The sequence below is a fragment of the Octopus sinensis genome, linkage group LG10, assembly GCF_006345805.1.
Source record: "Octopus sinensis linkage group LG10, ASM634580v1, whole genome shotgun sequence".
In the NCBI taxonomy this organism is placed as follows: Eukaryota; Metazoa; Mollusca; class Cephalopoda; order Octopoda; family Octopodidae; genus Octopus; species Octopus sinensis.
Window position 1 is genome coordinate 29,447,263 of NC_043006.1, and position 15,164 is coordinate 29,462,426.

The following is a 15,164-nucleotide window of genomic DNA, read 5'->3' on the forward strand; positions in this document are numbered from 1 at the left end:
TTGTCCCCCAGGGCCAGACTGTCAACTGAGAGTTCTACTGTTAAGCATTTAAGGGAGGACATTGGATTTTCACTAAGCTCTCCTCACTTGCAAGTTTCTCGCCAAAAACAACAAGGCATCACTCCCACACCCATCCTTGCAGACTTCCATCTCTTCCCCAAGATGAAAATGCAGATCAAAGGTCACCATTTTAATACTGTTGTTGAGATCCAGCACGAATCCCAGAAAGTCGTCAATTCACTCACGGAAAACAACTTCCAGACCCGATTGCTTAAGTGGCAGGAACACTGGGGCTAGTGTAATATTGCTGCACAAGGTATTTCGAAGAAGACCATGTTAAAACTTAGGTAAATAGGTTATTTTTTATTATACCTAAGTAGTCTTAGAACCTTTCAATAGCATCTCGTATTTAGCCACTCTCTCTCACTCTTTTTCTGTATATTTATATCTCTCATACAGAGAGAGAGAGAGAGAGAGAGAGAGAGAGAGAGAGAGAGAGAGAGAGAGAGAGAGAGAGAGAGAGAGAGAGAGAGAGAGAGAGAGAGAGAGAGAGAGAGAGAGAGAGGGAGAGTATGAGCGAGTGTCATCATTGCACTTCTTGATCTACTCTGACATGATTTCTATGGCCGGATGCCTTCCTAATGCCAACCCTTTTACACAAAGCACTGAGTGCTTTTTTTGCCTTTTGTGGCACCAGCCCTTATGAAGTCAAATTGCAGCTCACAAACTTGTTCAGTTTGCATGAACAAAGAGAAATTGATGTGTAAAATACAAAGAAGGAACTAAAACTGTAAAATATACCTTATTAGTCTCCATACTTCCAAGAGGATAGCCTTTCTTGTGAAATGATGTCATCTGTGCTTGATAACATTTACGTCTGATTCCTTGCTTTGGAGAATCTTTGTCATCATTAGGGTTAAGATCAACATGTTTTGTTAATTCTTCTGGTAGGACAAACGATGCTTTGCCTATGGTTAGTTTTGGCTTGAAGTTAATATTATATCGAGCAGCATAAATACTGATCCCAGGAGATTTGTGTTGGATTGGTTTTTCTTCAACCGTAGCAAACTTCAATTCATTCTGATAGGAAAAAATATAAATACATTGAAGAAGTGTTTTAAAATGATAGCATTCTATTAGTTTCTACTGTGAGAGTTGTATAATTTACTGAGTACAAGTGTAAATTATAATTTACAGTGTAATGTGATTAGAAATTAAAAAACAATAATGTCCTCATTATATCATTTAATATCATATTCAGACTGAGCATAGTATACAGTTATAAATACTTTAACTTTTTGACTGGTCAGTAGGAAATAAAAACAAGAAGGATATCTAATTATATAGTAGAAAGTAGACAACAAATGCAGAAAGATTAATAAATTTTTGGTAGATAATTCCAGCAACATTTGTAACAGCAATGCAGACACACACCTTTACACCAATTAAAGAAAACTGAAAAAGAAGGGGTTAGTTTTCCTTTACTAACACCACTAGAACCAAATGAGTGCTGATTATGAACTACCTGGTCAAGAAGGAAAATCTGTCTGGCAGTGTAATGCTACAAGGAAGGGTACGTCTTTTATCAGAGCTCTTCAGCAATAATAAGAGAGGAAGAAGACTGTCTACTTCTGTCAAGAGCAGAAGTTCTCTCATACTCCCAAGAGAACAACTTGAAGCAGCCCTGATAAGTGTGTGGAGCAATAATCTCCTCTGTTTGTTGAGGTAGGGCTTGTAGATAAAAAACCCTCAACCCATAATTTGTGAGGCAATATATCGATCATATGAGCTGACACTGCTGTTGGCAATAATATTGCCCTTAACTTGTCACCTTTGTGGTAGAGTAGAGACAGGTGATTACTGCTGAAAGAATCAGGAATGACATAAATGGGTGAGATTCTTAATGAATATGCAACTTTTTATTATCACCTCAAGACCAGAGACCCATCAGAACTGTACTTAATTGAGCTGGTAGTGCAAGGTCACGAGAGATGGGTTCCAATTACGTGGACCATGTGGAAGATAGGCTGCTTATAAAAAACACTTTAAGTAGGTGATATTTGATGCGCTCTCCACTCTTCCATATTTTTATTGGTATTCAATTTGTGTTCTATGCAAAACTGTCCATAAATCTGAACAGCAATGGAGAAATTTTGTGCTTGCCCCCAACAATCCAACTGCTCTTGGGTATTTTCAAGGTAGATAATATTCATTACTTGGATAAAAGTGCAGAGTACAGATGAAGATCGGAGATGCTAGGATCCCTTATCCCACTAAGGGGTTGAGTGTATTCCATAAATTATATCTGTGTTTATATATTCCGTTTTTTTTTTTTTTTATATTCTTTAGGAGCAAAAGTGACAAAGTGACTCAAGGGTTGAGAGTCTTGTGCATGGCACTTATCAAACATCTGGTCCTTGAATCATTGTGTAACTCCTGCTAGTTAAATAAATACTGTACACATACACACATATAGCCATCAACATCATCATCATTTAACATCTGTTTTCCATGTTGGCATAGGTTAAGTTGTTTGACCAGAGCTAGCAAGTTGGAGAGTTTGGCTTTGATTTCTTTGGTTGGATGCCCTTTCTAATGCCAACCACTTGACAGGGTGTACTGAGTGCTTTATCTTACGTGGCACCAGCACAGGTACTTCTTTACACACGCTGGCATGAATACATATAGACAAATATATATTTACTAATCATGTTTGTACTACCAAACCTATTCACTCAATGATTTTGTTGTAATGGAGAAACTTTTAGCAAATCTCAATATACTGGACAACATTTTTAACTCTTCATGTAATTTTGTTTGGTTCATATTGACACATATTTTGTAACATATATGTGAACTTTCTATATGAATAGATGTGCCCCGGTAGGAAATAAAATGAAAGTGCAATTATTATTATTATTATTATTGCCTTTGCACAGCTTCTAACGCTGGAGATGTACTACAGTGTCAACTATTCACTACCAGTGAACTAAGGTAACACCTCTTATTTTCGAGCACCTTCTGGAGTATTCGAGCAGTTCCAAGTAGTGCTGTTTTCTGCAAGTGCTCCACCCTTATATGCAGCCCCTATTTGTTCCATGTACTTCTCAAGGTTTTTACTCACTGTTCCCAGGGCTCCGACAATTATTGGTACCACTATCATCTTCTTCATCGACCACAACTGCTTTACCTCCCAAGCTAATCCATCATATCTCTCGACTTTTCTTTCTTCCTTATCGCACACCTTGTTGTAAGCTGGGCATGCTATATCTATGATCCTGCATAGTTTGCTTTCTTTCTCAATTAACACTATGAATGGTTTCCTATTCTCTATCTCTTGGTTGCATTGTATCATAAAATCCCATAGGATTTTTGCATTATCATTTTCAATGATGCCTTCAAGTTTATGTTCATACAACTTTTTTGCTCTGTGAAGTCCATACTTGTTGCAGAATGTCCAATGGACAACCCTTGCTATATTGTCATGATGTCTCTTATATTCTTTCTGGGCTAGTGGCGTACATTATCTGGTAATATGCCATACAGTTTCACCATTTTGTCCACAAATTTTGCACTTATCACTTTCTGATGTGTTGTCTATCCTGTATTTGATGTAATTCATTCTTAGTGCTTGCTCTTGGGCACCACAGATTAGGGCCACCGTTCCCGGTTTTAAATCACTTTTAGTTATCCATAGCCATCTTTTATCTCTGTCTGTTTTATCTTCAACATCCCTATGAAATTGTCCATGCATCTTCTTCTTTATCCACTTATTTTCAGTTTCATTCATTCTCAAGTGCTTGTACTGTGCTTTATCTTTGCAATCTTCCATGCTACACAAGCCTGACCTTCTTACTGCCAATAATAGTGGTTCTGTGGTATTTTTTACATACCATACTATGTTGTTTTCTTCTGCACTAATGCTGTGTTCACATCAGTCCTCTTCTCTCTCTTTTTCTTGGTACATATAGTCTGTCTGTGTCACTTTTTGGGTGAAATATCCCATATCTTGTCAACAACTTCCTTGTCTTTCTGTCTAAGCTGTTTAGTTTGTCTATTGTCTATGTGATTACTCCCGCTCTGTATCTAAGGAGTGAAGCCACCCAGGTGTTGATAGCTTCAATCTTATTCCGTCTGTTTAATTCTGACTTAAGTCTGTGCAAGTACTCCACCTTAAATTTTTCTGCCATTTCTTTCTCTCTCAATTTATCTATTTCCAATATCCCCAAGTACTTATAGCTCATCTCTTTTATTTGCTTCATAACCTCCCCCAACAGTATTGCTAGCCTGTCCATACATTTGATTTTTCCTCTCTTCAACACACCACATTTTTTCAGTTTGAACTCCATTCTGATATCAGCACTGAGAGTATACACCGTATCAACGAGGGTAATGACTTGGGATCCATCTTTACCATAAAGTTTGAGATCATCCATGAATAACAAGTGGTTGACATTTTGTTGGCAGCTCTTGAATACATACCCAGCCTTTGCTTTCCTCAGAATCAGTGTTAGTTGTATCATACAAGGTACAAAAGATCAGTGGGAACAGGCAGTCCCCTTGGAAGATGCCTCTCCTGACTTCTACTGTCCCTAAACTTCTTCCATATGCTGTCAGTTCCATTATTATTATTATTATTATTATTATTATTATTATTATTATTATTATTATCATCATTATTATTATTATGTCGCATATCTTTCAATGATAGGATTGTAATTATGTGATGTTTATTGCAAATGAAATGATTCAGCTTATAGTTTAATTTTAAGAACCATTTGCCAAGGAGTTTCCACTCTGAATCAGTAACTATAACAGCAAAAATATTTTTAAGAACACATAATACTGGTATTTTATTTTAATCAACCGATAGGATGTTCGTTAGAATTAAGATATCATTATACTAATGATTCTTTCAAATGTTATCATTAGAATTGGATTTCTGCTGTAGTATCCATTAGTTGTTGGTGTTTGTAAACATAAATGTAGCATTAATAAAAGTTCCCTTCTTTTTTCACTTTGTCTCTCACACACTCTCTCTCTCTCTTTCTCTCTCTCTCTCTCACACACACACACTGGACAGCTGCAGAGACCTATAAATGCACATAATAATACTTACTGTAATAAATCCATTTGCTACATCTGATGACTTCACAATGAATGTTGAAGAATCCAGTGATGTTGACGAAGCTTCAACAATATTTGATAAAGAATCAATGGCAAGCTGAAGGAGGTTTTCTGTCTGGTGACCCATCACATCATAAAGCTTCTTTGAAGCATCAAGAATAGACTGAAGTATATTGAATGACAGATTCGCTGACTCCATGTTTAGCTGTGAAAATAAATGAAACTAAAATAAATAAATGATATATTGAAAAGCCCAGATCCAAATAAGTATTGTATAAAATATGTATGTATATATTTTATCTTTATCAGGGGCACCGCCATTTGGTGTTGCTACATTTGGTGTTTACTTCACAAATGCTTTTTAGCAATTGCCATTTGGTGCATGAGAGAGTTCGATGCAGCTGCCCTCATCTTTATAATGCATGTATTGTACAGTATAATATGGGTGTGAATAAAACAGGCTAGATTGCCCACATGTTAAAAACGATTTTAGTGTGCTATCAAGATGATAGTAGACTACAATACACAGATGTAGCAGGATATCAATGTGATGATTGCTTGTCATTTCTGTTGCATCTGTAGTTTATTTCTTTCTCTGCTCTCAAGTGAAAATTTTGGAGGATAGACTGCATTATTAGAGAAGAGTTACTTACAGAGGATGGAAGTTTTATACATTTTCTGTAAGTATCTTCCTAGATTTGAAACCAAATCCCACTTCTACCACCAGCAAAAGGTAGTGCCACTGCTGTTTCTCAAATTCAAAGCCCCTAGCTATAACACACTTTCATATGCAAGTGAAAAGCTATGACCAGATAAGCTCTTTTGATTTGTTTCCTTGCTTTTAATTTTATTCATTCACTACTTGCATTTCTACCCTGTTAATACTAACCTGTTTTATTTTCATTTGATGTCATTCTTGTTTGCCTCCAATACTCTGTGTTTTGTAAATGTATTTCATCTCCACCCTCATTTATTACTGGATCTCTTCTGAAAGTGAACACATCTTGACATTCCATTTTTTTCTTTTGTTTTTTTTCTTTCTTGATATCTCCAATATAGGCTGATTCTGATAAATCCTTACATCCTTAAAAATGTTTAAGCCCGAAGGTCACGGCCATGCTGGGGCACATTGAAAATCTATGCATTTTGTCTCTCCCGTAAAGTTCATATTCCCCTCTTAATGTTGTCAGGAGCCTTTTCATGTGTGCAATACACCCACCCATCCCCACCCTCACCACCTATACCGGAAACCACTCTTTTGAACCAGAACCTCTCCCAGCAACCCTTCCTATGCCCTCACCACCTTCTTCCTATCTTAGTACTTTCTCACCCACATTACTGCAAATCACTTTGCACTGAAATGTGCTTGAAGAGTACATGTGCCTGATGTGGTTACAGAAATTGTCTGACAGCAATGACTAGGTTCTCCTGTTTGTGTGGCATGGTGCAGAGTCCTGTTGCTAGATATAGTGTCTTCCAGTAGCCACCCTCTTGACCCAGAGCAGCATTACCTCCTCCAGGCACTTGATGTAGGCCTCTCTGTTGAGTCTGAGGCTGTGTGAGAAGATGAATGGAGGTATGATCACTCCAAACACCATGATGTTGACTGGATGTTTGATTTTTATCACTCTCGATACATGCACTGCCCTCAGCTTGACTCCAAAACACTCTGAAATGTTTGTATTGGAGCTTCTGGCATGAATGCCAAGCAATACATCATGTCATTTCCGAATTTCTGGCAGAGTGAATTGCATCATGGAGCTGTTTTTCTCACAAATGGTGCTCAACTGACCCTATGATACTGTGTAGTCAACAAAATCAAAAACACAAAATTACAAATATAAAATGGCGACAATTTACCCATTCATATATATGCCTCAGACTGTATGTATGTATGTATATATATATATATATATGGGGTTATTCCATAAATAATGCAGTTTTTTATACTTCTTTTATTTTTAAAAATTAAGATATACAAAGTTCTTTTTTAATCTGAAATATACTCTTTCATTCTCTCCAATGTTCTTCCCTCTATCTGGTAGATTTGCAAGGCCCTTCTTCCAAAATTCACTTGTCCATGATGAAAAATACTCCTCCAGTACTGTTCTGATCTCATCTACAGAATTCATATTTTTTCCATCCAAATGATTTTGAAGACTGCGGAATACATGATAATCAGACGGGGCAATGTTCAGCGAATATGGTGGGTGGGGCATCATATACCATTCAAACTGCTCCAGCCTTTGGAATGTCATCTTCACTGATTATGGCCGAACATTATCCTGATGGAAGAACACCTTTCATCTTGAAACCAAAGACGGTCGCTTTTCTTATAGTGCTGACTTGAGTGACTGGTTAAATTACCAAATCCAAGCTTCTCTGCTAGTTCCTCAACAGTCAGGATGGGATTTTGTTCTCCCAGGATGAGGACCGTCTTCTAAGCAGTACTTTCCAACTTGGAATTTCTGGAACCACCATTGACACTGGCTTACACTTATTGTCCGATCCCCACGTACTGCATTAATGTTCCTCACACTTTCCATTGTGTTGTTGCCTTTATTGAACTCATAAAGCAAAATATGCTGAATATGCTCCTTTGTCATTATAGCTTTGAAAGAATAACTGTTACAATTGTACTGCACTCTTCAAAACTTGCACTAAGAATAAGTAAAAGGTAAAATTACTACCTGCTTTTATAGCAAGTTGATGCAGATAGTTTATTGTGTCTCCCTCCAACTTTTAGTTCATGGAATTACAAAAAGCATTATTTACGGAACAACCCAATATATATACGTACATACATGACAGGCTACTTTCAGTTTATATCTGCCAAATTCATTCACAAGGTTTTGGTTGGCCTGAACTTATAGTAAAAGACACTTGCACGAGATGCCACACAGTGGGACTGAACTCAGAACCATGTAGTTTGGAAGAAAGCTTCTTACTGCACAGCAATACCTGCTCTTATGAATATATAAACTAAACAATATAAAAGAGGCTAAAGTGAAAACTGTTGGTGAGATGTGAAAGAATGAAGGGGTGGTGGTGGGAGAGATAAAAGAAAATGAAAGAGGGGGAACGAGAGTAGGAAGAGTGAAGCAGCAGAGAAGATGCTGAGAATGGCAAGGAAGGAAGTTGTCCAAAAGAGAAAGAAATGGTGGTGGGAATGAGAATTCAAGTAAAAGACCAAGAGAAAGTGAGAAGGTGGGGTGAGGTAGGCCAGTGCAACCATACTGTTGCTACTGTTCCCATCTCAGGTGCAGACCAAGAAAAGCAGTTTGTTTTGGCTGGGAAATCAATCAATACATCAGACATACAAAACCAGCTGCCTCCTCCTCCTCCTCAACCTACTCCTCCCCTTCAACTTATTCTTCTCCTCCTTCTTCTTCACTTCCCCTCTTTTTTCTCCTTCTGTTCCTTCATCTTCTCCCTCATCTTCTTCCTCTTCTCCTCCTCCTCCTTCTCCTTCTTCAATTCAAGATTGTTTTGTTTTTCTCCTTTCATCAATATTATATTATTTTGTTCTCTCTGCATTTATAATCAACTCAACACAATTTCCAGCCAAGTTTCTCATATTACTAAACAGGTATGTGAGACACCACCAATGCTGCTGCTGCTGCTACTACTACTACTACTACCCTTTTCCCTCCATCAAAGTCACCATCTTCTTAGAATAAACACAAAAGTGAAAAAAAAAAAAAGAAAGAAAGAAAAACAACTAACAACTCCCTCCTCCCAGCTGAGGCGGGTTTGTGTCTTGCAAATTACTTGGTGACCCTGTTGGTGCTGATAAAAAGCACCCAGTACACTCTGTAAAGTTCTTGACATTAGGAAGGGCATGCAGCCATAGAAGCCTTGCCAAAACAAACAATGGAGCTGGGTGCAGCCCCCAGCCTTACCACCTCCTGTCAAACCATCCAACCCATGCCAGAATGGAAAACAGATGTTAACCGATGATGAAGAAGGCTACAAATGTAGACTATTAGATTAGGGTCAATGCATGACTGGTATTGGTTCCCTGGTTCTGAAGGATGAAGTCGGCAACAGCACTGATAAAATAAATTGTCATCAAAAGGCCTTATGATTGTGAGACAACATGAAACAATATTTTGACAATAAAAAGATATTTACAGTTTAAATCATCATCATCTAATGCTCATTTTCCATGCTGGCATGGGTTGGCTAATTTGACAGTATCTGATGTGTCAAAAGAGTACATCAGGCTCCAACATCAGCTTTGGTATGGTTTCTACTGCTGGGTGTCCTTACCTAACACCAACCACTTTTACACACCTGCATTATTGAGGTCACCATGCGGGAGGAGTAAAGTCAACTTCATGCTAAGGTACAAGGGGATCACTATGAGAAGGTTAGGGAGCAGAGCAGGTTTTTGTAGAGGATCTGCATGGCTATTCTTGTCTAGTAGGGGAAAAGGAAAGAGAGAAAGAGAAAATGATCAGTCGGAGCAGCAAGAGATAAATAAAGGCAAGGGTGGTCAGTTTGCAGGTTTATATGGGAAGGAAAATGAGGGGATGGAGAAGCAGATGGCCAAAATGGGTGGGGTTGAAGGATGAAAGAGTTGTGGCTATGTGGGCAAGTAAACAGATATAAACATGAGTATTTATAACGTGAAAATGTAAGTAGTTCGCAGATGATATTACAAATCAGAACATGAATGTATTACCTCATCTGTTTTCAGTGTAATGGATTCAACAGCTTGCATTGTCTGAAGAGTTTCAAACTGAAATAAAACCAATTAATCTAATAAATTGACAAGGTCGACATGAAATCATGCTGAACAAATTTTAATATTGAACTTTTCAGATATGGGAAACAATGTTCAGATTTTGAAGGAGTTCATAAACTTAGTTGATAAGGTTAACATTAGTATATAACTCTTATTTATTTTATCAACAAAAAAGGAGTGATAGAGTAAATAAACCTCAGTGTAAATGTGTAGAATGTAAAGTTATTCTCTGACTACATTGTCAAAAGCCTCGATAATAATAGCAAGTGTCATCATCATCATCATCAACATCATTTAGCATCCGCTTTCCATGCTAGCATGGGTTGGACAGGTCAACTGGGGTCTGGGAAGACAGAAGGCTGCACCAGGCCCAGTCTGATCTGGCAATGTTTCTACGGCTGGATACCCTTCCTAATGCCAACCACTCCGTGAGTGTAGTGGGTGCTTTTTACGTGCCACCGGCACAGGTGCTAGACGGGACTGGCAAACAGCCACAGACGGATGGTGCTTTTTACGTGCCACCGGCACGGGGGCCAGGCGAGGGTGGCAACGGCCACGATCGGATGGTGCTTTTTACGTGCCACCGGCACGGAGGCCAGTCAGGGTGGCGCTGGCAATGGCCACGGTCAGGTGGTGCTTTTTACGTGCCACCGGCATGGGGCCAGGCAAGGCTGGCAACGGCCACGATCGGATGGTTCGCTTACGTGCCACCGGCACTGGTATCACAGCGGCAATTTCCATTGATGTTGATCGACTTCGATTTTGGTTATGATTTCTGATTTCCACTTGCCTCAACGGGTCTTCACAAGTGGAGTTTTGTGTCCCAAGAAGGAAAGGTATGCATAAGTCGACTGGCTACATCCCAGGTAGAGGCCCAAATATTTTCAAAATGCAGAGCCTTTATGAAAAGATTTTTACAACAAATGGGGGGAAAAAAAGAATGAATTTCTATAAGATGGATAATGAGAGAGCTAATAATATTGGAACATCCAATTGAAGAGATGAAACTGAACTTTGATCTAATGGTTGTAGAATGATTAAGAGATAAATTCTTACTGCATCTGTCTCTGAAGACAAACCAAATGATTTAGAATTAAATGTAAATTGATAATGAAATGTCTGCAGTGCATTTGAATCCAAGAATGATGAGCTGGCAGTCCAAAATCCTATCCATTCAACTTTTCTGCTTGAACACTGTTGTGTTAATAAGGACAAAATGTCTGATGAATAATCATGAAACAGTTTCAAGAACTGCAGGTGATTCTTTCATAAGTTTCTTCTTTATCTGACGGAACACAAATGTAAAGATTCTATGTATCAACTTGGATAAAACTAAACACATTTACCACCACTAGTATACTTTTTCTTCTTCTTTGGCATTGTTGTCATCATAGTCCTCCTTTTCCTTCTCCTTCTTCCTCTTCTTATCATTATTCACCATCATCATCATCATCAACATCATTATTATTACCGTCATTGTTCTCATCCTTATTTTCCTCACTGTCATGGACATTGGCATCGTCCTTTTCACCTTCATCATCACTATTAGAGGGCAGTGAGTGGGCAAAATCATTTAAGCAGCATAAAAAATGACTTGCAATAATTCTTTAGGTTTTTTACATTCTCAGTTTAAATTCCACCAATGTCAAGTATACCAGTCATCTCTCTAGGGTTGATGAAAATAAAGTACCAAGCAAATACAGGGATCAATGTAGTCTCCCCTTAAAATTACTGGACTTGCCAAAATTTGAAGCTATTATTATTGCTAAAAATATTATTCAAAGGTTGTAGATTGGCAGAATGATTACAGTGTCCTATGAAATGTTTTGCATCATTTGTTTTTGAGCTGTGCATTCTGATTTCAAATCCCACCAAAGTGGGTTTTACGTTTCAGCTCTCTCGGATCAATAAAATAGATTACAAGTTAAGAACCAACCCCTCCTAAATTTCTAACCGTAAGCCTATATTACAAACTATTAAAGTGGTACTACGGTTTTCGTTCCAATAATTCAATTCATCTTTTGACAAACTGAAAAATTCTTTTGTTTTCAGGAGGTATTAAACAAATAATGAGGTTGTAAACCAGTTTTGAAGTATTCTAATGCTTCTGGGGAAACCTTTTAGCAATCAAGAACATTGAATGACATTAAAAGGAGAAAAATAAGAAAGTACAAACCTCATCTCGAACTGGTAAACTGTTCAAGATTTTCAAAAGTGAATGCCTGGTTTTCCAGCTGGAATTCTTCATTGACTCATTTATAGGATTAAACCGGTTGAGTCGGATTGCCAGCATATTAACGAATATTCGTGCATTTCGATCATCACCTTCAGCCAAATAGCGCCTCAATGTGTTATTTCTGCAAATGACATAAAAAGAATTGTTATTATAATTATTATTATTATTATTATTATTATTATGTGAGAGAGCAGTTCATGTCATCAAAGTGACACTGGGGTAAAATATACGAAGCCCAATATACCCATCATGACTACCTGTCTGATAAGGGTACACCAGGCACATGCATCACAACCATATGTGCGCGACATGGTGATATCATATCAAGGTAAACAGCGCATGACCTTGCAGGTGGGGCCCAGTTAGAATTTTCTTCAGGTCGAGTAGCCCATTCCGCTCAAAAGGTCCCTGAATAAGGGTTGTTTAAGGATGTTGAAAGAACCACCCATGTTTCCAGAGGTGAATTATTCAAACCCCAAAGAATCCATCTCAACACATGGCTATGATGCTCCCCCACTACTTCTGCTCGTGATCAGAGATGCACATATCGTCAGCCACTAAGAGACATGCTCAACTGGTTAAGGTCAAACAACTGACAAGCAAATCTGTGGTATTGAGCAGAATATTTGCTGTAGCCCATCTTTTATACCAAGACAAAATAACGTACATGATGACACTTCCAATCAGTTAAGATCAGAAGCCATGAGAGCCACTGCCTGGTACTGCATCAGGGCATTTTATTATTATTATTATTATTATTATTATTATGTGAGAGAGCAGTTCATGTCATCAAAGTGACACTGGGGTAAAATATACGAAGCCCAATATACCCATCATGACTACCTGTCTGATAAGGGTACACCAGGCACATGCATCACAACCATATGTGCGCGACATGGTGATATCATATCAAGGTAAACAGCGCATGACCTTGCAGGTGGGGCCCAGTTAGAATTTTCTTCAGGTCGAGTAGCCCATTCCGCTCAAAAGGTCCCTGAATAAGGGTTGTTTAAGGATGTTGAAAGAACCACCCATGTTTCCAGAGGTGAATTATTCAAACCCCAAAGAATCCATCTCAACACATGGCTATGATGCTCCCCCACTACTTCTGCTCGTGATCAGAGATGCACATATCGTCAGCCACTAAGAGACATGCTCAACTGGTTAAGGTCAAACAACTGACAAGCAAATCTGTGGTATTGAGCAGAATATTTGCTGTAGCCCATCTTTTATACCAAGACAAAATAACGTACATGATGACACTTCCAATCAGTTAAGATCAGAAGCCATGAGAGCCACTGCCTGGTACTGCATCAGGGCATTTTATTATTATTATTATTATAATTATTATTATTACTATTATTATTATTATTATTATGTAATGCAAACTCACAGCTTATTTTGTTGGGTATGATGGAAAGTGTCCACAGCCAGCAGACTGAGGTGACACTTATTTTACTGGTCATGCTTCAAAAACCTTGCAAAGAATTGTTGCAGTTCCAAGCAGATGTTAACTCAGCAGAAACACATTGGGTACGAGATCCCCATGTTATATAACTCATCCACCCCATCACTACCGTGTGCACAGACTAAACCCTTGATTGTCTTTGAAATGTAACAGAAGTGAAGCAATGACATGATTCTCAATAAAGATGAGACAACCATAACGAGAACATTGTTCGCTTTGTGAATTAGTGCTGCCTTGCTGCCATAGGTGTGATGAAGCTGAGCTGATCAGAGCTAATTAACAACAAAAATCAATGATTATAATATTGTAAGAAAACCAAGAACTTTTCATTTCAAACAGAAAGAAAGCAGACATTTTTTACTTACAGATAATCATCAGCACCACTTTCGATTGGTGTCACTGTAATAGGTATGAAACAAACAGACGTTCGAGCTCCCAAGCTGTCCATCACGGCAATATACACATTGACTGTCAAGAGTATATAAAACATGTATTAACATTTAGTGGTGTACAGATGTATACAGGATGAAATGTAATGTAGAGGAATTGAATCCTTCAGCATTTAATCTGGTCGTCTCTCACACCTTCCTTACAATGTCATTTTAAAAATATATAAGCATACTATTGAAATCTGGAAGCTACGAAATAATGCATGATTAATTCCAAATAATGAGAACATTACGGCAATATGTTTGACAAAGAATACTAAAGGGTTAAAGTAATGTATTAACGACTGCAAACTTTCAAATAACAAGGTTTTTATTAGATGGAATATAATCCTCCTTAATTAAATTTCTGTGTGTATGGTACATGTACAAATTGTAATGAAAGTAAATGAATTGATATTTGTATCTTTATAAAGTCTTTTATTTTCAGACCTAATAAATAGTCATGTGATTAAAATTTGGAAATTATGTCGAAGCCTTTTGGATGCATGTATATAGCTTTTTTTTTTTGCTGCTTTTATCTCTTAGTTGTTTCTGTTATTGGGTTGTGGTCATGCTGGGACACCAACTTTAAAGGGTTTAGTCAAACAAATTGACCAAAGCACTGTTTTCTTTAAGCTTGGTACTTATTCTCTTGGTCTCTTTTGCTGAACTCCTCAGTTACAAGGACATAAACAAACTAACACCAGTTGTGAAACAGTAGTTGGGGACAAACAACACAAAGAGAGACTATCTCTCTTTCTCTCACACACACAAAGGGCCTTAGAGTCAATCTAGCAAAAGCCAAAGTTTTAATAAGTAGGAAGGCAGACAAACCACAAATCCCTTCAGGTAGATGGCCTTGTTCGATCTGAAGAAAAGGTGTAGGTAGAAACTCCATAAGATGTACCCGGTGTAAGCTATGGACACATAAGAGGTGCGGCAATATCAAAGGAAGGCTAATTGGGGAGATAGTTTTTGTGTGTGGCAAATGCTCAGGGGCAATAAACACTGAAAATGTGCAGAAAACAGCTTCCGTCACATTCCAGGGGGAAACTGCAAGTAGTTGATAGCTTCCGTTACCTAGGTGACCAAGTCAGTAGCGGGAGAGGATGCGCTAAAAGTGTAGCTGCTAGAATAAGAACAGCCTGGGTAAAG

The 15,164-nt window shown here is 38.1% G+C and overlaps 1 protein-coding gene across 1 annotated transcript in view; it reads right to left on the reverse strand.

Moving 5' to 3' along the window:
- Positions 1–15,164, reverse strand: part of LOC115216328 (polycystic kidney disease protein 1-like 1) — a 235,489-nt gene that overhangs the window by 78,161 nt on the left and 142,164 nt on the right. Inside the window, exons 29-33 of the mRNA XM_029785550.2 lie at positions 13,947–14,049; positions 12,054–12,234; positions 9,815–9,871; positions 5,120–5,332; positions 802–1,080 (exon numbers count right to left, since the gene is read on the reverse strand). Coding sequence (XP_029641410.2) covers positions 802–1,080; positions 5,120–5,332; positions 9,815–9,871; positions 12,054–12,234; positions 13,947–14,049 — 833 coding nt within the window. The remainder of the gene's footprint in view (positions 1–801; positions 1,081–5,119; positions 5,333–9,814; positions 9,872–12,053; positions 12,235–13,946; positions 14,050–15,164) is intronic.